At 42.6% G+C, this 23,825-nt stretch overlaps 1 protein-coding gene across 4 annotated transcripts in view; it reads left to right on the top strand.

The window, feature by feature from the left end:
• Window positions 1–23,825, top strand: part of TMC7 (transmembrane channel like 7) — a 51,788-nt gene that overhangs the window by 16,864 nt on the left and 11,099 nt on the right. For 2 of the 4 annotated variants that reach the window (XM_037814250.1, XM_037814248.1), the window contains exons 2-11: window positions 1,027–1,270; window positions 3,439–3,587; window positions 6,170–6,337; window positions 10,228–10,310; window positions 13,787–13,932; window positions 17,392–17,539; window positions 18,779–18,952; window positions 20,723–20,880; window positions 21,508–21,625; window positions 21,913–22,010. In XM_037814250.1, coding sequence (XP_037670178.1) covers window positions 1,027–1,270; window positions 3,439–3,587; window positions 6,170–6,337; window positions 10,228–10,310; window positions 13,787–13,932; window positions 17,392–17,539; window positions 18,779–18,952; window positions 20,723–20,880; window positions 21,508–21,625; window positions 21,913–22,010 — 1,486 coding nt within the window. Of the gene's footprint in view, window positions 1–1,026; window positions 1,271–3,438; window positions 3,588–6,169; window positions 6,338–10,227; window positions 10,311–13,786; window positions 13,933–17,391; window positions 17,540–18,778; window positions 18,953–20,722; window positions 20,881–21,507; window positions 21,626–21,912; window positions 22,011–23,825 lie in introns of those variants that run through there. The other 2 variants (XM_037814249.1, XM_037814251.1) reach the window with 2 other exon arrangements.

Raw genomic sequence — 23,825 nt, forward strand, 5'->3', positions numbered from 1 at the left:
AAGAGACGGGAAGTTCATTCCAGGCAGAGGGAACTGCTATGCAAGGGCTCTGAGGAGGAAGGAGCAGGCCCCATTTGAGGATCAGAAAGATGCTTAAAGAAAAGCGTGGTGGGAGGGCAGAGACCCTGAGGACCTGGAGAGGTGGGCAGGAGTGAGATTGTGCAGTCAGATCCTGAGTGCCCAGGCAAGGAAGGAGTTGGATCTTTACACCAACAGCAATGGAACGCATCGATGACTTTATTTTCTCATCTGTAAAATGGGGATAGTAATAGTACCTTCCTCAGTGCGTGTAAGCGTCTGTGGTCAGCTGTGGTTGGGCAGGTGGCTCTGCTGATCTAGGCTGGGGCTCGGTGGCCTATAGGTGACCTGGGATGGTCAGCCCTGCTCCATCTGGTCTCATCCTCCAGCAGGTTAGCTTGGGCTTGTTCACCTGGTGGAGCTGGGGGCAAGAGAGGAGCAGAAGCCTGTGAGCCCCTGAGGCCTATTAGAACTGGCAGCCTTTGGTCCAAGCAGCTCTCAAGTCTGGGCCAGATTCCATGAGTACACATGAAGCTCTCAACACAGTGCCTGGTCCGTAAGAAATGCTCAGGAGGCACTGTATTTGTTGTTATTGAGTTTGTGAGCACAAACATTTGCATAGCACTTTATGCTTTTCAAAGTTTGTCCCATACATCGTTATACCCCACACTGTGTGAGGGTTGTTGGAACAAATATTATTAGCCCCACTTGATAAATGAAGAACAGAGTTTAGATAACTTGCCAAAGGCCGCACGTTTAGCTAGTAGTTGCAGCCAAACACGGCACCAATTGCAGCATCTTTGCAAATCTGAAAGCAAGCCCATTTATAAATGATTTCATTGTTCTGAACACCATCCTGGTAAATGAAAAATAATTAAGGTCCAAATGCTGTTGTCACTGGCCCAGGCTAGTGATTCTCTGCAAGCTTTAGTTATGGTCCCCAAGATGCAAGTCTTTTGGCTCCCAAGCTCACTAGAGTGAATGATGGTTTTCTTCTCTCTAACCCAGAGAGCCTCTCTCTGGACTCCAGTTGCTTTTCTTCTCCGCCTATGAATGTCCTTCAAGAACTGCCAAGCTACCGGTCCACTGCACGCAGGAGGACAAACATCCTGAACCGAGACAAGCAAAATGGCACTTTGCTGAAGCCGACAGATTCTTACAGCTCCCAGCTGGAGGGAGGAATCAACGAAAATCTCAATAGCCAATCCATTCGGAAGTACGCGCTGAACATCTCAGAGAAGCGGAGACTAAGGTTTGTTCAGTAGCCACCCGGAAGCTGTGTGGTGTATGTTTTGAGCAGAGGTATTTTTTATTCATGGACTGCATTTCTTGAAGAGCTCACTTAATTAAAACTTTGTTACTTAGGGTAAGCTAAGTGGCTGTGACAAAGAGACCCAAACATGTAATAGCACAATATATTAGAAATTTATATCTCACCTATGTAAAAGCCCTAGGCTCAGGTAAATGGGGGACTCTGCAGTCCTTCAGGGACCCAGGTACCTTTCATCTTGTGGCTCTGCAGCCCCCCAATGCCTCACTGTTGTCTGCATCCGATGCATCCAGCCAATAGCAAGAGAATGAGTGTGGGGGAGTGTGTGTACCAGTTAGCTATGCTGCGTAACAAATCACCCCAAAACTTAGTAGCTTAAAATAATAATTTCACAAATCTGCACATTGCCTGGGCAATTCTCATGTCAGTTGGTCTTGCTTTTTCTGGGCAGGTGGCTCTGCTGATGTGGGTTGAGGTTGGCAGCCTGTCGGCTAGTCTGGGGCGGCCTCAGCTGGGGTGGTCATCCCTGCTCCACCTGGTTTCATCCTCCAGCAGGTTAGCTTGGGCTTGTCACCTGGTGGCAGCTGGGGTCCAAGAGCAGAGCAGAAGCCTGCCAGCCCCTGAGGCCTAGGTTTGGAATTTGCACAGCCTCACTGGTGCTGCATTCTGTTGGTGCAAGCAGATCACAAGTCTGGCCCAGATTCAGTGGGTAGAAAAAGAGATTCCATTGCTTGATGGGAGGAGCTGTAAAGTCACATTGCAAGGGGACATGCATACGTTAATTGGGGCCATCAGTCTACTGCACAGCGTGGGAAGTCGGGAGGTTATGGGTCAGGTCTGGAAGTCCCGTGGGAGAGAACTTAGCCACATGGCCATCCCTGACTGCCAGGGAGGCTGGCAAATGTCTCAAGCTTGTGCCAGAGAAGGAGTGAATGGATTTTGGTGTAATGCTGGCCATCTCCATGCCAAGAATTATGGAAAGAAACATAATTCTCCCCATTCATCTGATATCATGGCCTGGGTGCCTGCGGTGAACCTGGGACCTGTTCTCCTGGGGAGCAGACACTGAACGAGTCCTCCTGAGAACATCTGTATGAACTTAAAAGCCTCAAAGCAATGTCATCTATTGTTTCTGGGGTCACCTGCAGTAAAAACATAAAAAATGTGGGGAGAAAAAAACAAACAAACATCCTACAATGCACAGGATTCCCCCCACCCCCACCCCCCAGCAGAGAATTAGCTGATCCTAAATGTTGAGGGTGCAGAGATTGCAAAACACTGCTTTAGAGCAGCTCAGTGCCTGTGCATCAGCACAGGCTCAGGAAACTTAGAAGTGAGGGAAAGAAGATGGGAGTGGAGATAAGAGGGCTTTTAAGAGTGTAGAGAGGACAAAGAATATGTGTCGTTCCCTGTATAGAAAGGGGCAGATGTAAAGACTCCAAGGGTTTAGGAAACAGTGAGATATTCATATGGTTAGACTTAGGAGAGGGGTACAGAGACTTGGAAGGCCTCAAATTCCACCCTAAAGGATGTGCTTTTTATCCTGTAAGTAATAATGAGCCATGAAATTAAAATATATAGATATAGATATCAATAGATAGATGTAACCCGTGCTGATGGGAAAGTAATTCACACAATACAGAAATGGTAAACCTTTTAAATTGGGGGACTATATGCTCATTATGTAAAGGAAATTAACTGAGAACCCACTATGTGCCACACACTGTGCCAGGGGCTAGAGACAGGGATGAGCAAAGTAGACGCAGCTTCGTCTGTCGTGGAACTCAGCATCTGTGTGGCAGGCAGATGGAGGCCACGAAAATAAATATTGCACATTCTTGGCCTTTCAAGACCTTGCAGTGTGTTTCGGGAGACAGACAGTAATCAAATGACCCCGCAGTTGAAGAGCAGTAAGTTATGAAATGAAGGGATGTTACAGGAGACAGAACAGGGAACCTGCTCCAGCCTGGGGTGGGGAGGGAGGTTGGATATGGTCCCACGGAGTCACTTTACGGGGTTCCGCGTGGCCGTCATAGGGCCGGGCCACGTCTTCATTGAGCCCGTTTCCCCGGCTGGGGTTTTATTTGATGCCAAGCCTTGGTGCACTGCCATTGTCATTGTCACTGCTACGGCCCCTTTCTTTAATGCAGGGACATTCAGGAGACCCAAATGAAATACTTATCTGAGTGGGACCAGTGGAAGCAGTACAGCAGCAAGTCCTGGAAGAGGTTTCTAGAGAAGGCACACGAGGTGACCACCCACCTGGAGCTGTGGCGGGACGACATTCGCAGCATAGAAGGTACCCGATACGGCCCTTCGCACGTTCACCTGCAGAAGTCTCCCAGGTCCGGGGTGAAAGGAGTGCAGTTTCACTCCCTTCCCGCTGAGAGTCAGCATTTCCTTCAATGTGGGCACCCAACACAGTTAGGACTGGCAGAACCCCCCGGCTCTGTGTCACCAGGAAAATCAGATATTTTCCTGTCCCTTCCAGTTGCTGCAGATATCTTAGAAAATCCTTTATGCTCATCAACTACTGTGAAAACACAACAGTTATCAGACTTGCCCCTAGATCTTGTTATTTAATGTTCCAATGAAGTTGCTCGTATGTTACTCTATTGCCAAGCTGTTTTTTTTAAAATATTATGATAATTCTATTTCCATTTGTGTTTTATACATTTAAAAATATTATTCTGAGATGGGATTGTTGGCTTCATCATGCTGACAAAGGGGATCCGTGGCACTTAAAATGTTAAGAATCTCAACCTTTCCCATAATGGTGAGAATTCGGAGTGCAGTATACAAAAATTGGAAGTGGTACCAAAATGTAAAATAAGAAAAAAAAATTAAACATTTGGGTGATATGACAGAGTTGGGGGGAAAATGTCTCTTTGGATTGCGTATTTTCTGCCATAAAGCAAAATGAATTTACGAGCATCTCCTTGAAACTGCTAAAAGTGGAAATTTTGACAAGTTTGTAAGGAACGTGGGAGGACAAATGGTTGTCTCATTATTACTATTTTAAGACGTATAAAACATCATTGGTAAGCTATTCAGTGAGCTACCTTTTTTTCCAGAGGCTCACTTAAAACTTCAACCATCCAACTGTACTTTTGAGTTTTAAGCATAGTGTCATGTTTGGAGCAAAATCATAAATGCTAACATTTATTGTGCATTTACTATGAGCCAGGCATTGTGCTAAGCATTTTACTCTTATCTCAGTCTTCAAAAGATGTATATAGGTGCTTATAATTTGCACAGCTCAGAGAGGTTAAGACACTTGCCCAAGTTTACTCAGCTAAGATGAGGCAGAGCCAGGCTTCGAACCCAGGCAGTCAGGCTCCAGTGCCTGAGGTTTTAACTACTGTGCCTGGTTAAGTGGAAGCCTCTCTTGCTAAGTGGAAGACTTTCTGGAGATCTCCACTCAAAGGGTAGCTTGGGTGTTGGAGGGCAGATTTTCCCTGGGGGGCAGGGACCTTGATTTTTCACATCATTTACTCAACTCCTGTGATTTCTTAGATTATTCATCTGGCAGTAAAGTGAAGGTGAGATAGTCAATCTCCTTGCTCTGGCAAGGTTGTTGGGGGATAGAGGGAAAGGTTATGGGTTTTATATCTTCACTCTCAGAAGATGAGTTCTTTGCTTTCATTAAGAATAAAACTTCTCACTCCCCAGAGTGTTTTCTGACTAACTTCCTCAGTAATTTAATAATTACCTGGTGGATTTTTCTATTTGAAAAATCAATCAATATAATCTACCATAGTAACAGAATAAAGAGAAAAATCATATGATCTTCCCAACAGTTAAAGAAAATGCATTGATAAAATTCTAGCCTCATTCTTAGCAAGTAAGAGATAAATGGGAACTTCCTTAACCTGATAAAAAGTATCTATATAAAAATCCTACAGCAAACATCATCTTAATGATGAAATATTTAAACCTTTTCCTGAGATTGAAAAGGAGAAAAAGGTGTTCATTATCAGAAACTCTATTCAACGTTGTCCTGGAAGTGCTAGCCAATGTGATAAGATAGAGAAAGGGGGATAATGATTGGAAAGGAAGAAATAAAATGTCATTTTTTTCAGATGTCCAAGATTTGTATGTAGAAAGTTTTTAAAAAAAGCTATTAGCATTAATAGTTTGTGAATTTAGGAAGGTTGCTTGATACAAGGTCTATTAAAACCAGTTGTATGTCTATTACCAGCAACAAGCAATTCAAAAATGAAAATTACAATTTCATTAAACTTACAATAGCATCAAAAAACAATATATACCTAGGAATATATCTAAAGAAAGATATGTAAGAATTCTACACTGAAAACTAAAATATTGTTAAGGGAAATTATAGAAGATTTAAGTACATCATACTCATCAGAAGAATCAATCAAAAGGTTCAATATTGTAAAGCTGTCACTTCTCAAATCAACCTATATATTCCATGTAATCCCAATCAGAATCTCAGCATATTGTGTGTGTGTGTTTATGAAAATTAATAGGCTGATTCAAAAATTTATATAGAAATGCAAAGGGTCAAGAACACGTAGGATAATCTTGAAGAAAAACAAAGCTGAAAGACTTAGATTACCAGATATCAAGTCTTATTATAAATCTGCAATAAGTAAGACAATCTAGTATTGATATAAGAATAGACAAATAGATCAATGGAACAGAATAGAGTTTAGAAACAGATTCATATACATATAATTAATTGACTTACAACAAAGGCACTGCAGCAATTGACTGGGGGAAAGAATGACCTTTTCAGTAAATGGTACTGATTCAATTAGATATGAGAACAAATTTGAGCCTTTTCTGATGGCTGAATCTGCAGTGTAGAGTAGATCAATACTCCTGGTCAACAGTGTCTGGATTTCTTTTTTCCAGGAAAATTTGGTACAGGGATTCAGTCCTATTTCTCCTTCTTGCGGTTCCTGGTGTTGCTGAATTTGGTGATATTTCTGATCATCTTTATGCTGGTTTTGCTCCCTATCTTGCTTACCAAATACAAGATCACCAATAGCAGCTTTGTGCTCATTCCATCCAAAGACATGGGTAAGTCTAAGGCTTATGAGGGATGTTCATTTCACTGCATTCCTAGCTACAGTGCTTCCTTCTCCAGGAATCTTCACTCTACATCTTGGGTTATCGTTTTAGTCAGGATGGGCTGGGCTATGCTGCAGAAACAAATGACCTCAAAACCCTCAGTCCCTAATAACCACTGTCAATTAGTTTGCCAGTGCTAAATAACAAAGACAAACTAGTTGGTTAAAACAACAGAAATTTATTGTGTCATGGTTCTGGGGGCTACAAGTCTGAAATCAAGGTGTTGGCAGGGCCATGCATTCTGTTCAAGAGGGGAATCCATTCCTTGCCTCTCCCTGGCTTCTGGTGGGTGGCCAGCCATCCATGATGATCATTGGCTTGTGATAGCATAACTCAAGTCTTTATTGCATGGCCATCTTCCTCTGTCTCACTGTGTTCAAATTTCCTCTCCTTATAAGGATACCAGTCATATTGGAGTAGGGCCCTGTTCCGGTTTGCTAATGCTGCTAGAATGCAAAACACCAGAAATGGATTGGCTTTTATGAAGGGGGTTTATTTGGTTACAAAGTTACAGTCTTAAGGCCATAAAAGTGTCCAAGCTATGGCATCAACAAGTATACCTTCACCAAAGGAAGGCCAAAGCTGTCCAGAAAGCGTCTGTTAGCTGGGAAGGCATGTGGCTGGCGTCTGCTGATCCCAGATTGTGTTCCAACTCTTCTCTCAGCTCCTGTGCATTCTTCAAAGTGTCCCTCTTGGCTGTAGTTATCTCCAAAATGTCACTTTCAGTTGCTCTCCAAAATGTCACTCACAGCTGCTCTGCTCTGGGCCTGTGTGGCTCTTTTTAAATACTCCAGTGATCAGTAAAGACCCACCCTGAATGGGTGGGGCAACACCTCCATGGAAATAATCCAATGAAAGGTCTCACCCACAGTTGATTGGGTCACATCTCCATGGAAACACTGAACCAATAGGTTTCAACCTAATCAACACTAATAAGCCTGCCTCCACAAGACTGCATCAAAGATAATGGGATTTTGGGGGCCATAATACATCCAAACTGGCACAGGCCCAACCCTTTTGGCCTTGTTTTAGTGTCAGGCAAAGCCCATGAAATGGGTCGTGTTAAATAATGAGAATTTATTTGCTTGTGATTTTGAAGTGTATTAGTTAGGGTTCTCCAGGGAAACAGAGCCAACAAGAGATATCTGTAAATATAAGATTTTATAAAAGTGTCTCATGCAACTGTGGGGATGCACGAGTCCAAATTCCTTACGGCAGGCAGCAAACTGGCAACTCCGATGAAGGTGTTTGATGAACTCCTCAGGAAACGCTTTGCTGGCTAGCCAAAGAAAACGTGAAGGTTCTCTCTCTTTCTTTCTTAAAAGTCTTCAACTGAATGGATTAAATCCAGCTGATTGAATTCTCTCATTGTGGAAGACATGCCCTATGTTGATGTAATCAGTCACAGGTGCAGTCAATTGACTAGTGATTTAATAAACCAGCCTTCTGGTTTATTAACCAGCCACAAATGTCCTTGCAGTAATGGTTAGGCCAGTGCTTGCTTGACCAGACACCTGGACACCATCACCTGGCCAAGTTGACACATGAACATAACCATCACATGAAGTTAGGAAAAAATCCATACCAAGCCATCAGTCATGGTGGTGCTTTCTTGCCAAAGACTGTGACATTCTGGGGCTGGCTGCTGGCAATCCTTGGTCCTTAGCTTGTCATGTGGCAAGGCACATAGCGGTGTCTCCTGGTCTCTCCCTTCTCTTCCAGGTTCCCATTGAATTTCAGCTGCTTGCTTCCCATGGTGTTCTCTCTCTCTCTGTCTGAATTTCTTTCTGCTCATAAAGGGCTACAGTAATAGGATTTAGACCCATCTTGATTGAGGTGGGCCGCACCTTAACTGAAGTAACGTCTTCAAAAATTCCTACTTACAATGAGTTCCCACCCACAGGAATGTATTAGACTTAAGAACATGTTTTTCTGGGGTACATACAACTCCAAAATGCCACACTCCACCCACTGGATCCCAAAAAGACATGTTCTTTCTACATACAAAATACATTCATTCCATCACAACATCCCAGAAGACTTAAGTCATTTCATTAACAATGTTAAGTACAAAGTCCCATCAAAATTAGTTATGGGTATGGTCTGTCCTGGGGAACAATTCCCTTCTGCCTATGGACCTGCAAAATCTAGAAAACAAGTTATCTATTTCCAATACATAGTGGAGGGAAAGGCATAGGATTAAACATTCCCATTCCAGAAGGGAGAAATTGGAAGGAAAACAGGGTCATGGGTCCCAAACAATTCTGAAACCCAGCAGGGCAAACACCATTAGATTTCAAGGTCTGCAAGTCATCCAAGACTGATGTTTTGTTCTTCAGGCCTGATGGAGCAACGGCCCCACCCCATCCAAACACTTGCACAGCTTTCCCCAAACAATGGGGCAAAGTCTCCACCCTCTCTAAGCATTGGGATGGTGGCCAATCTCTCCGCAAACCCCAGGGCACAGGCCCCACCATCTCTGAGCACTGGGATGGCAGCCCTCTCCCTGAAAAAGGGGAAGGAGGTATACCCTCTCCAAGCACTGGGGCAGACTCACCCTTTCCACATACATGGGTGGGACCCGCTTTGTTGACCGAGGAGTTATTTTCTATAGAGATCTCGGCTTCCATGTCATTCTTCCTTTAATTTGTCCCCTCTCTGTCCCTTTCAGTCCAGACTGACAGTGGTTCTGCTCATACAAATCTCGTAAAAACTTGTTGGCTTTGCATGTAGTTCACAGGGGTCCAAATCATCAGACAATAGAACCTTCCATAGATCTTTTCTGCATAACTGCATTTCTAATTTTGACTTCCCTGAAATGGCTGACTGGTTCTATGTTCGGTTAAACCTCACATGGAGCACTGTTCTCTGGAGATTTACTTTACAGAAGCTCAGAATTTTCCAAACCATGAATTTCTCCCTTCTTGGTGCCCAGGTGTTCAGTCTCAGCTTCTTCCTTTCCTCTTGCATTTTAGTATAAGCTGCAAGAAGCCAGGCTGCACTTTCCACACTTAGCTTCAAAATCTCCTCTGCTAAATATCCAAGTTCATGGCTTTCAAGTTCTGCCTTCCATCCAACATCAGAACTCAATTTTGCCAAATTCTCTGCCACTTTAAAACAAAGATTGCCCTTTCTCCAGCTTCCAACAACTGGCCTCATTGGAAGTACCTTTAGCATCCATGTTTCTACCAACGGTCTCTTCAGAACATTCTAGGCCTTTCTATCAAGCACCCCACAGTTCTTCTAGCCTCTCCCCATTATCCAATTCAAAGCTGTTTTCATCACATTTTTGGTATTTGCAATAGTAGCACCCCACTTTCCTGGTACCCAAGTCTGTTTTAGTTTCCCTGGGCTTCAAGCAAATACCATGAAATGGGCTGGGTTAAAAAAAGGGAATTTATTTGCTCATGGATTTGAGGTTAGGAAAAAAACCCATATCAAGGTATCATCAATTCTTTAGGCTGGAAACTCAGGACAAAGTAGAAGGTATAGTCTAAATACATATACATATACATAATGCATATAGATATACATATACATATAATATACATATACATAGTGACTGGATCCACATACAAAATGTATAGAAAAAAATATATATAGATGTATAGGGAGAATAGTTAAGGAGGAAAATGCTACTGTGCTTGACACATTGGGGCTTGGTCTGCAAATAGAAAAGCACAAATACACAAACACACATCCATATGCAAATATACAAATATATATCCGCATACCTAAGTGTGTGTACCTATACATACATGTACACACAAATTGTGATAAATAGGTTATCGAGACTATAAAAATATTTCCACTAATTTTCTTGGTTTTGTTTTTTACAGATATACAATGTACGGTTTATCCAATAAGTAGCTCTGGACTCATTTACTTTTACAGTTATATCATAGACTTACTTTCTGGCACTGTAAGTATTTGACATAATTCTCAATAGATACTGAATATATATAGTCACTCTTCTGCAAATAGGTTGATTGAAAGATCAGTTTCCCGAATGTCTGTGGGGAGAGCCAAACACCAGTGTTGACACAAGTACTAGTAAAATAAACAGGGTTTGCAGTTTCTTGATCAGCAAGGATGACGTTCACCCACCCCTACCAGAATTTTCCAGAAATGTGCTTTGGGCTTCTTCTAGCCCCCACCACCTTCATTTTGCCCTGCACAGAAATACTTGGTTCCCACAGAGAAAGAAATTTCTATGAAGTCTCATTTAGTTATGTTTCCTTTAATTGTTTGTGCTTTTGGTATCATATTTAAGACTCCATTGCCAAATCCAAGTCATGAAGATTTACCCCTATATTTTCTTCTAAGAATGTTATAGTTTTGGCTCTTACTTTTAGGCATTTGAACATTTTGAGTTAATTTTTATATAAAGTGTGAGGAAGAGGTCCAACTTCATTCTTTTGCATATGGCTATCCAATTGTCCTACTACCATTTATTGAAAAGACTATTCTTTCCCCTTGTTGAAAGTCAACTGACCATAGATACATGGACTTATTTATAGACTCTCAATTCAATTCCATTGATCTATATGTCTCTTCTTCAGCCAATATCACACAGTTTTGATTACTGTTGCTTTGTAGGAAGTTTTGAAATTGGGAGGTGTGAGCTCCAACATTGTTGTTTTACAAGATTGTTTTGACTTTTCTGGGTCTCTTGCAATTGCATACAATTTTAGGATCAGCTTGTCAATTTCTACAAAGAAGCCATCTGGGATTCTGAAAAGGGATTGCGTTAAATCTGTTGAACCATTTGAGGAGAATTTCCATCTTTACAACAGAGTTTTCTGATCCATGAACATGGGATGCTTTTTCCATTTATTTAGATTTTCTTTAATGTCTTTCAGCAATATTTTGTAATTTTCAGAGTATAAATTTTATATTTCTTTTGTTAAATTTATTCCTATGTATTTCATTCTTTTTGAAACTATTATAAATAGAATTATTTTCTTAATTTCATTTTTGGGTCGTTCATCTGTGTATTTTTTTAAAATTCAGTTTTATTGAGATATATTCACATACCATACAATCATCCAAAGTGTACAATCAACTGTTTGCAGTACCATCATATAGTTCTGCATTCATCACCAAAATTAATTTTTGAACATTTTCATTACTCCAAAGGAAAAAAATAAGAATAAAATACAAGTAAAGAAGAACATTCAAAAGATCCCATACCTCCTATTATTAATTTAATTTTTGTTTCCATTTTTCTACTCATCTGATCATAATTTGGATAAAGAGAGTGTGGGCCACAGGGTTTTCACAATCACACAGTCACACCGTGTAAGTTACACAGTTATACAATCATCTTCAAAAATCAAGTCTACTGGGTTGCAGTTCAAAGTTTCAGGTATTTCCTTCTAACTATCCAGGATACTAAAAAGGAAAAAGGGATATCTACATAATGCATAAGAATAACTTCCAGAATGACCTCTCAGCTCTATTTGAATTCTCTCAATCACTGAAACTTTATTATGTTCCATTTCTCTTCCCCGTTTTGGTCAAGAAGACTTTCTCAATTCCACAATGCCAGGTCCAGGATCATCGCTGGGAGTCATGTTCCACGTTGCCAGGGAGAGTTACACCCCTGGAAGTCATGTCCCATGTAGTGGGGAGGGGAGTGAGTTTACCTGCCAAGTTGGCTTAGAGAGAGAGGCCACATCTGAGTAACAAAAGAGGTTCTTTGGGGATGACTCTTAGGCACAATAAGTAGGCTTAGCCTTTCCTTTGCAATAACAAGGTTCATAAGGGCAAGCCCTAAGATCGAGGGCTTGGCCTACTAAATCTGTAGTTCCCAATGCTTGTGAGAATATCAGTAATTCACCAGGTGGGGAAGTTTAATATTTCTGCATTTTCTACCCAGTCCCTCAGGGGGGCTTTGCAAATACATTTTTATTCTCTGCCTAAATTACTTTGGGATGTATTGGGATTTCACACTAACCTGTACAAACCAACAAGATCTCACTCCCTATTCAAAGTTCCATGTAATTATGATGTTTGAGTAAACTGACCATAGAAGTTGAATTTTCTGGTGTGCTACAGAAAATAAAGATTTCTGCACCAAATAAACATATCTTCCTTTGGTCTCACACAGTCTTAACCAGATCCGCTTCATTCCTATCTCTAATTGAATTCTGATCTCTTTTTCAGCTCTTTTAACAGTTGCTGTGTGGGATAATACTGACATTCATAGCTGTCCAAACCGTAGCTCCAAGTCTCAGGTGTCACACAGGTACTCGAAGTTCTAGGGACAGACCAGATTATACACAAAAAGCTCAGCATCTCAGAATTTAAAGATAACCATTACAACTCAGGAACAGATGTGACTGCTGTAAGAGCTTATAATTTAGAGACCTTTACAGTAAGGCTTCCGCTGATAACCTGTGCTCTAAGATTCAATTCTCAGAGTTTGCACATCATAGTTAGTCCGTATTGGTGAGGTGTTATAATGTCTGTGTTTTCGTTTCTGGCTTATTGCACTCAAAATGCTGTCATCAAGATCCATTCACCTAGTTGCATGCCTCACAGCATCATTCCTTCTTGCAGCCCCTCAATATTCTATTGTATGCATACACCACAGTTCACCATTCTGTTCGTTAGTTGATGTACCCTTAGGCCACCAACATCCATTGCAATTCGTGAATACTGCCGCCATAAACACCAGTGTGGAAATGTCCATTCATGTCCCTGCTCTCAGTTCTTTTAAGTATATACCCAATAATGAGGTTGCAGGACCTTATGGCAACCCCATGCTTAGCTTCCTGTGGAGTCACCACACTGCCCTCCAGATGGGCTGCACCGTTCTACTTCCCCACCTACAGTGAACAGATAAATCCCTGTTTCCACATCTTCTCCAGTACTTGTGTCCCTATTTTTTTTACCCCTTGCAATTTTATAGAGATATATTCACCCACCATACAATCATCCATGGTGTGCAATCAATTGTTCACAGTATCATCATATAGTTGTGCATTCATCACCACAATCAGCCCTTGAAACTTTCATTACTGATATCTCTCTTCTGCTTCAGTTTGGCATCTGTAGGGTCCTTCTCCCATCCTTACCCTCCTCCAGAGTTCCAGACAAGTCAAGGTTATCTGCCTTTTTTGCTGAATATCTGGGGAGACGTTTTCAGCAGCTGTTTATGTTGCCATGTTGATGACGTCACTCCACCTGTGTATTTTTAATACTCAGGTTTTAGCAGTGCATATTCCCCAAACACTAACCAAGCACCCCTATAACTCTGACACTATAACATTCTCTGGTGATTCAGTGATAAACAAGACTCTGGAATAGGGGTTTCTTGAGGGCAGGGACTGCTCTCCTGGTTCCCTGCAGTGAATTCGCCAGTCTGACCTCATGCCCTTGGCTTTATTTCAGGGTTTCTTGGAGGACACCTCCCTCTTTTATGGACATTACACCATTGATGGGGTGAAATTTCAGAACTTCACCTATGACCTGCCCCTGGCATATCTGCTAAGCACAATCGCCTACCTGGCCCTGAGCCTTCTTTGGATAGTGAAAAGGTAAAATTTCTTTTTAAATTGTGTTCTATTTTAATTACCCAATATGGTGGAGTCCTTTGGAGATCAGTGGGCTCCAGGAGCCATTGCCCAAAGGATGAGCAGAGTCCGGGATGGGTTTTGTGGGGAAAAGTTTGTGAGTGTGTAGGCAATCGAGGAGGCCAGATGGAGATGGAGGCCAGGATTTGGGAGCTAGAAGTAGCAGCCCGGAGTTCTTTAATTAATCATTATTGAACACCAACACCTTGTCTTTGCTGTAGTGTGCATGTTAGTCAGGACTCTTTTGGGTTGCGAGTGGCAGAAACCCAACTCCAGCTAACTGGGGCCAAGGAGTATTGAATGTTTCAGGGAACAAAAGAAAAGAGGCAACTCCAAATTATAGGAAAGACAAGGATGGACCATGGCTTAGGGGAACAATCAAAGGTGAGGGCTCCCTTGTCTCTGATTCTCCTGTGTGGTGGTGACTTCCTTAAGTGGTGGGCAATAGAGCATCTTACAGTTTCCATCAGCCCATGGGAAGAGAGGTGTTGGCTCTGTTGGGCCCAGGTACCCGACCCTAAACCAATCCACTGTGATCCGGGGAGCAAGGCATCTGTGGTGGGTCCTGTTGATTCAATGGGCACCTCTCTTGCCCCCATAACTGTCCCCTCTGAGAGCAAGGACAATACATGAAGTTCATGGGCTGTGACGCTCCTTATCACGTGATGTTGGGGGCTGAGCTTGCCCTCCATGGAGACCAGAAGCCACCACCCCGGACTTCAGAGAAACCCCAGAGCCCCTTCAGGCACTTGTGTCTGGTGCTTGAACCAGAGTCAGAATCCATGAAATAACAATTAACTGATGTGCATCCATCCCCTGCCCCAGTGGGCAGTGTACCAACTGAGAAGTGGCTCATTTTAAAGGGCAGAGAGATTTCTGGTGAAGAAACAATTGATTGGGGTTCTGGCTTTGCTATTTTGTGATGGTGGCAGGGGCAGGTCCAAGTTTTATGGGCCTGCAGATAGACATTTGGAAGGGCCCATTTTAAGATGAAGAATGCAAAACTTGCTTTTGTAAAATTATTTTAAAAAACATATGACCATAGAAATACATTGCTAGAGGCACTTCCAGAGCCCTGGAAGGGGTCCTGAAGAATAAATAAGCTTTATTAGCTCAACAAACTCCACCTCTAGATCTTGCTCAAGCTGCTTAACCTCAGGGCCTTGGTTGCTTCCTTGGACTGGAGGAAAGGGCATGGGGGAAAGCCCTAGCATGGGCAGAGGGAGTGCAGCAGAGTGGTAACGAGCATGGGCTCTGGAGTCCAAAGACCAAGGTTCGAATCCCAGTTTTGCTGCTGATTCTGCACCATCGGTCAGGTTACCTCTTTGAGCTTCATTGTCTTCATCTGTGAAATGTACTCGCTTGAAAGGGTTGTGACTATCTGAGACAAGGCAGGTAAAGAGCTTAGTGTTGTGTTCAGCACCTTGTGGATGTTTATTAAATTAAAATCATCCTTGTCATTGTCAGTATCTTTGTTGTCGTTGTCGTCGTCATTGATGGATCTTAGTTTCCTTGTCTGTAAAATGTACCTTTGGTCTCAATCAGAGGTCTTCAACTGGCATGGTATCTCGGAGCTCTGTAAAAGAACCCATTTCTGGACCCCACATCAGACCCACTGAATTAAAAATCTCAGCTTATGAAACCACCTGAGAGTTTGCATTTTGGAAAAGGACCCCAGGTAGTTCTGATATACATTCGTTGCCATAAACTTTGGAAATGAATGAGTGATTGCTACATTTCCTTCCACTTCTGTCCTCTTCATAGCTCACTGTGAGTCCTAAAAAATATTGTTTCACATACAGAGGACTGGGTGTAGCATTTGGTGGTTGGTTTGTTAGTTTTAACTTTTTTATTTTGAAATAATTTCAAACTTATGGGACATTTGCCAAAATAATACAAACCCCACCCCCACCCCCAGGCATTTGGTGTTTTTATATCATCAAGTGCAAGGGTATAGTTTTTTTCCATGGAAGTGTTTGCCTAAATAAAAATTCTGAAATGTGCAACAGAGTTGCATCTGGCCTAAACAGGTGTTCACTAGATATCTGTTTACTATTTAAGCCATTTGTTCATTCATTTATGCAGTAGTCGCACAATGGCAGTCTAGTGTGTCCCAGGCGTTCTGGGTATAAAAGTGGCAAGACAGCCAGACTACCTGCCCAAAGAAATTTAGTGAGGGTTGAGGGGCTATAAGTAGTAGAGAGTTAAATAAGATAATTGCAGATTAGGCTCTGTTCTAGTTTGCTAATGCTGCCAGAATGCAAAACACCAGACATGGACTGGCTTTTATAAAAGGGGGTTTATTTGGTTACACAGTTACAGTCTTAAGGCCATAAAGTGTCCAAGGTAACACAACAGCAATCAGGTACCTTCACTGGAGGATGGCCAATGGTGTCCAGAAAACCTCTGTTAGCTGGGAAGGCACGTAGCTGGTGTCTGCTCCAAAGTTCTGGTTTCAAAATGGCTTTCTCCCAAGACGTTCCTCTCTAGGCTGCAGTTCCTCAAAAATGTCACTCTTAGTTGCACTTGGGGTATTTGTCCTCTCTTACCTTCTCCGGAGCAAAAGTCTGCTTTCAACGGCTGTCTTCAAAATGTCTCTCATCTGCAGCTCCTGTGCTTTCTTCAAAGTGTCCCTCTTGGCTGTGGCTCCTCTTCAAAATATCACTCACAGCTGCACTGAGTTCCCTCTGCCCCCAGCTCATTTATATGGCTCCACTGATCAAGGCCCACCCTGAATGGGTGGGGCCACCCCTCCATGGAAATGATCTCATCAGAGTTATCACCTACAGCTGGGTGGGGCGCATTTCCATGCAAACAACCTAATCCAAACGTTCCAACTTAATTCCCACTAATATGTCTGCCCCACAAGATTGCATCAAAGACTATGGCTTTTTCTGGGGTCATAATACATTCAAACCAGCACAGGTTCATTGATTACAACATTAAAAGAGACCTACTTGAAATGGGAGATGTATATCTTTAGATGGGATGGTGAGGAATCTGGGGAGGGGGCATTTAAGCCAGAACCAGAAAGAAGGGAAGGAGAGAGGAGAGGGAATTCAAGTGCCAAGTTCCTGAAGCAGGAGCAGAGGTTCGTGTGTTTATGGAAGGAAAGCCAGTGTAGACATGGCAGAATGGCCCCATAAGGGGATAGAGGGCAGAGGCTAGATCATGCAGGATCTCTAGGCTGGGTTGAAGGGTTTGAATTTTATTCCAGCTGTGCTGGGAGCCACTGGATGGATGAGAGGAAAGGAGATACCTAGTTAGCTGCCATATATATTTAGAATGGATCTAAAACTTGACCATGTCAAAATAGACTAAAAATGCAGCCATGTCTAACTTCTGTTTATGTTCAATCAAGTCAATTTCATGTGTCTCTATCTTGTTGTTGGTATAAGAAGGATAATCGTGTTTGGGGGTCAGGTCAGTGGAAGGGTTCAAGATCAACCTGATTCGGAGTGAGGAGCACTTCCAGAGTTACTGCAACAAGATCTTTGCTGGCTGGGACTTCTGCATCACCAACCGCAGCATGGCAGATCTGAAGCACAGCAGCTTGCGGTATGAGCTCCGAGTGAGTGCTCCCAGTTTTTCCCTTGGTGGGTGCCTCACCAGACAAAGTCATGCCTGGGGCAGGCGAGTTTGCAGCTTTGCAGAGAAGCAAGATGGGAGGCAGGGTCTCCTTGGCATTGAGCATGTTTCCCCTACGTAGTTTGCAAGAGCTTCTCATAGAGAACAGGTTATTGGGGTTGATTCTCTTCAGCCCAAGCAGGGTGTTGGGTACTAGTGGGTGGGGGTGGGGGGCGTGGAGGCGTGATGCTGGGTGGGAGGAGGTGGCATCTTCCCTCTAACCCCTGCCTTCTTATCCTATTTTTTTTTTTATTAAATTCAGTTTTATTGAAATACATTCGCACACCATACAATCATCCATGGTATACAATCCACTGTCCACAGTATGATAACATAGTTATGCGTTCATCACCACAATCTATCTCTGAACATTTTCCTTACATCAGAAAGAACCAGAACAAGAATAAAAAATAAAAGTGAAAAAAGAACACCCAAATCATCCCCCCATCCCACCCCATTTGTCCTTTAGTTTTTATCCCCATTTTTCTACTCATCCATACACTAGATAAAGGGGGTGTGATCCACAAGGTCTTCACATATCCTATTATTTTTCACCTGATAAGAACCTGTCATAAGCATTGCTTATGACATTATGACATTATGAGAAATAGCCACAAGGAGGGGAGGCAGTGATGATAAGGTGGCATGGAGAGAATATTAAAAAGTAGAGAATTTCCAAATTAATAAGGAGGTAGGAGTAATAAATAACATCTTGATCAAGCCTCCTCCCAAAAGGGGAGGGGACAAGTCAATCAAAAGCTTTATATAAAGTAAGACGGAAGAAATCAAATCAAGTATATTATTTGTTATACTAAATGTGACTAGATTGAATTCTTCTATTAAAAGCAGAAACTTTCAAATTGGGTTAAAAAATTAAATCTGCACCTACATGCTGTTTAAAGAAATTACACGCACCGCATATACATAATGTCATGAATAGATTATAGTTTTCACATTTATTGCCAAGTCTCGTGGCAGGCTTAAATAGAGCTTCCACCTTCACTTAGGCTTTTAATAGACATGAAACCTAGTTGGGATTAGTCTGGGAGGGTCTTCTGGGGAGAGGTGGATGTTTAATGAAACTCTTGAAGATGGATGGGGAGAGATGTGTCGAATCACTGGTTCCACCCCCTGAATATCCCTTCATCCCAGTGCTCACAAATAAGTTTTGTTTGGTCCTCAGGCAGACCTGGAAGAGGAAAGAATACGGCAGAAAATAGCAGAAAGGACCTCAGAAGAAACGCTACGGATTTATTCTTTGAGGCTATTTTTGAATTGTATTGTTCTGGCTGTTTTAGCAGCATGCTTTTATGCGATCTATAGAGCAACTATATTCTCGCAAGAGCACATGAAAAAAGTAAGTACTCTGTGAAAGTGAATTTATCTCTTACTCTGGTTGAGCACTATGCTAAGTGCATTGCAAGCCCATGAGGGAGGTACGGACCATCATTATTTCTGTTTTACATATGGGGATAAAGTCTGGCTGAAGTGACAGAGAACTGAAAATTGGAGGTAATCGGTTTCTATTTTTAAGACAAATGAAGCATCCAAAAGAGAGAATTTGAGATAACTGCTCTTTCTGGAATTCACAGTATGTCAGAGTTGTTAGCGTTCTGGCTGTGCAAGTAGACAGTCTGAATTTAGTTCCTGACTCCTGTTCTTACTAACTGGGGCCTCAGTTTACCTAAAATAACAGTGATTTTAAAAGTCCAAGTGGCTCTGCTTCGTGAAATCGGTTATTAGAGGCCCAGGTTCCTTCTGTCTTTGGCCTCTGCCATCCTTAGAGTATGGCCCTCTCATGTATGATACAAATAGCTCACCATGCTTTTGAGGAAGATGGCACTCAAACAAAGGAAGCCCCTGCCCCTTCCCAAACAAAGCCAAAGCAAAGGCTTTGAAAGCCAAGAAGGCAGTACTGAAAGGCATCCACAGCCACACAAAAAAGATCCACACTTCACCCACATTCTGGCGGCCCAAGATGCTGTGTCTCAGAAGACAGCCCAATGAACAAAGGAAAGAAGACTATTAAGTCAATTACTCCTGGAGATGAGCCTGGACCCAGCACTGTGGGATTGAGAGGATCTTCTTGACCAAAAGGGGGAAGAGATGAAGTAAAGTAGGATTCCAGTGGCTGAGAGATTTCAAATAGAGTCAAAAGGTCACTCTGGAGGGTATTCCTATGCGCTACATAGATACCACCTTTTCGTCTTTAGTGTGTTGGAATGGCTGGAGGGAAATACCTGAAGCTGTCAGACTGCAACCCAGTGACCTTGATTCTTGAAGACAATTGTATAACTATGTAGATTGCACAGTGTGTCTGTGTGACTGTGTAAGCCTTGTGGCTCACACTCCCTTTATCATCCAGTATATGGACAGATGAGTGGATAAATGGAGACAAAAAAAGATGAAGAATAGAGTGGGATGGAGGGGATGGAAAGACTTAGATGTACTTTTTTGCTTTTATTTTTATTTTGGAGTAAGGAAAAGGTTCAAAAATTGATTCTGGTGATGAATGCACAACTGTATGATGGTGCTGTGAATAATTGATTGTTGCCTGTAGAAGACTGTAGGTTGTGTGAATATATCTCAAACTATTTTAAAAAGTAAATGAACGATGAGGGGAGGAGGGGAATGGGATGTTTTGGATATTCTTTCTTATTTTAATTTTCATTTTATTTTTTGGAGTAATGAAAATGTTCAAAGTTTGTGGTGATGAAAGCACAACTGTATGATGATACTGTGAACAACTGATTGTACACTTTGAATGATTGTATGTTATGTGATTATATCTCAATAAAATTGCAGTATAAAAAAAGCCAATTAGTAGTCTCTACCATCCTTGAAAATACTTTAAATTGCCCATTGATGCAGAATACCTGGATTTTATTTTTTACACTTCATCTTAATAAATCCAATAGAGCTATTTTTCTTCCATCATTCTACTAGATTATGGTTTCTCTGTTTGTACACCCGAAGGAGATGGCTTATGTTTAGGGGTCATTTCAAATGACAGAAATGTTATGTTTGTTTGCCAAACATGTCTAGTTGAATTCTTGTAAGTTCGATTCATTTGTGATGCAACTTCACTTATTCTACTCCTAACTGATATGTTTTGCTACCTTGCCAGGAAATTGACAAGATGGTTTTTGGAGAGAACCTCCTGATATTGTACCTGCCATCTATTGTGATTACACTGGCCAATTTTGTCACCCCAATGATCTTTGCTAAGATCATCCACTATGAGGATTATTCCCCGGGCTTTGAGATCCGGCTGACGATCCTTAGGTAATGCCTAACTCGAGGGTGGTAGACATGCCCAGCAGACTGCCACCTGCCCCCTCCCTCACCCATGGCAGACACTGCTAATCAGATGCAGCCCATTTTCCTGCCAAGCCAAGATTCCTCCTCAACCAGTCAGCCACATTCATGGACTGAATTTGGAGTCTGTACATGCAGCGAAATCCCTTTGACTTGAGTCTACTCTGCTCATCCACATTATGTTTTTGGTCCATGTAAAAGCTGAGGGTTATGCCATGGATTTGTGGGAGAAACTGGGTCACTTGTCCTGTAGAATGTCCCCTAATCTGAGTTCATTGCTTATTTGTGATGTGTTTGTTTTTCTATCCCCCATAGTTCCTGTAAACTACTGTGTAGACTTATAAGTTTTTATTGGATTCTGTTTCAGTTGTTCGGCTACACAACCTCATTGGTACTTCCTACTGCTTCCCACCTGGAGGCACGTGGTAGCATGTGGCCCAGGCTTAGTGATGAGAAGGGTGGTCACCTGAGTTCACCTGCGTGGGTTTTCCTTTTAAAGAAAGTAGCTTTAATCCTTGCTCTAGTCCTTGAGTCAAGGGCCAGCATGTCCTGAGAGTTCCTCCTCCCATCTTCTTCCTCCCTCTCTCCCCAAAGGTGTGTCTTCATGCGCCTGGCCACCATCTGCGTGCTGGTATTCACCCTGGGCTCCAAGATCACCACTTGCGATAACTACACGTGTGAACTCTGTGGCTACAACCAGCAGCTCTACCCGGTAAGGCTGTGGGGACGGGAGCATCCTGCTGGGTGGCTCATTTTAGAGCACAGCAACAAGGTCAAGAGAAAGACGTTGAAGCCATGGGTTTGAATCTCTACCACTCTGCTTTCTAGCTGCGTGGCAGAGTGCCACCAGGAACTGAAGCCTGTGCTGGATCTCAGAGGACACCAGCTGTCCAGAGGCAGCAGGATCTGGGGCTGGGTAGAGTGTTGGAAGGAGAACAAGGCCTGCTTTCTCTGCCCCAAGTAGTATCTCTCAGGTTCTCCTGCTCTCTTTGCTTTCAGTGCTGGGAGACCCAAGTTGGGCAGGAAATGTATAAGCTGATGATCTTCGACCTCATCATCATCTTGGCTGTGACGCTATTTGTGGATTTTCCTAGAAAGTAAGTGTGAGGGATCCCCTCTGAACCGCCTTGCTGGAGGCTCCCATTGTAGCCACTCCCCATAGTCCAGGGACACCCCTGACACCCAGTGACTTGCAAACAGCTTGAGGCCATAGACCCCATAGCCTGTTAATGGCTCAGTTTTATTATTATTATTATTATTATTATTATTATTATTTTGCCTATAGTCAGTACTTTCAATTACCCATTCCCTGGGTAATATGCAAGTTACCACCCCCACCCCTTGCACACTGCCCCCACCATCTCCTCTCCACTCCATTATCCTTGTACTTTACAGCTCCTGGAAAGTCAAATTGCCCTTTATTTTGATTGTTTTTCATATATACAAATGCTTGCAAATACACGGAGGCATAAGGTCAGGAATTAATTCCATCTTCCTAAAATTACTAACATACGGAAGACGAACGCTTCAGGAAGCCCAGTTCGACATCTCGTATTTTACACGTAGAGATTACTTGCTTAGCTTCGTAATATCTGGAACAGAATTGCTCCTTCTTAAGAGACAAATTAAAGTGCAGAAACTGTGCTGCCTCTATGCAGCTTCCATGAAGACCCCCTGCCACGAGGTCACGGGCCCTGGCAGTGGAGGCCCCCCAGCCTGCTGCCGTGGTCACCACATCTCCCAGTCTGGGTTCAAGCCCCAGCGCCGCACTTGCTGGTCATGTGACCTTGGGCTCCCTGTTTGCACTGTGCGCATATTTTCTCATCTGTCAAATGGGGGTGGCATTGATGTGGGGGAGAAATGTGATAATGGCGATCACACACTAAGAGCAATCCTCAGCACATAGCATTCAACAAAACGTTAACCGTGGCCATCGGGGTTATCATTATGAAGTTGCCATGGTTTTATAATTTGCAGCATCTCCTTGAGTCTTGCAGGAAACTCTGTTCACTTAATCACTTTTTTACCCACCCATACAGATTATCCAGGCATGTGCCAGGAGTCCAGTAAGCCCTTGAAAGTCAACATTAAAAAAGAAATGGTTCCTTTCAAAATTTACCCAACTATGGCATAAATGTGTGCTTATTAAAAACTTAAAAATATGTAGAGTTTAAACTTTCAAAAATTATACAAGCATGACAAATGTGTGCTTATTCAAATATTTAAGACATTGAGAATTTAAATAAATGCATAAGTCTGGAGCAAAGTGAGACATCTCTTTTGTTACTGTACCCCCTGTGCCCCCGATCCCACTCCACTCCTTAGAAGTGCCATTAACTCTTTGGGGGCAGATCCAGCAAGCCTTAAAAAACTCACACACACACTTGCATAAATACACGTGTAAGCAAACACACAGAGTTTTGTTAGAGGTGTTTCCTGCCTCCCCACCCCCATAAACAGGTCTGCAGCTTCCTTCTTTTTCCTTTTCCCTATGAACAAAATATCAGGAACAACTTTTCACGGTGGGACACATGCCCTTTCTTCATGTGCTTTAAGGACTGTCTAGTATTCCATTTGTATCCATGGTTTATAATTTCTCGATCTGGCCCCTACTGATAGTCATTTAGGTTGTTTCCAGTATTTTTGCTAATGCATGGCAATTATCATGTGTATGTTTATCTCAGGCCCCTGGTCCCAGGGCTTCTGTAGGAAGCGTCTAGGATTCCAGGAAGTGGCATTGCGAGGTAATAGGGTCCTTGTAAGCCTCATTCTGTGTTCCCATGTTCCAGATGAGGAAAATGAGTTTCAAAGAGGTCCAGAGACTTGTCTAAGTTTATGCAGCTGGTAAGTTGTGGAACCGAGACCCAGACCTTTATCTGAATGATTTCAGAGTTCATTATACAGGTACAACT

The sequence above is a fragment of the Choloepus didactylus genome, chromosome 21, assembly GCF_015220235.1.
Source record: "Choloepus didactylus isolate mChoDid1 chromosome 21, mChoDid1.pri, whole genome shotgun sequence".
NCBI lineage: Eukaryota > Metazoa > Chordata > Mammalia > Pilosa > Megalonychidae > Choloepus > Choloepus didactylus.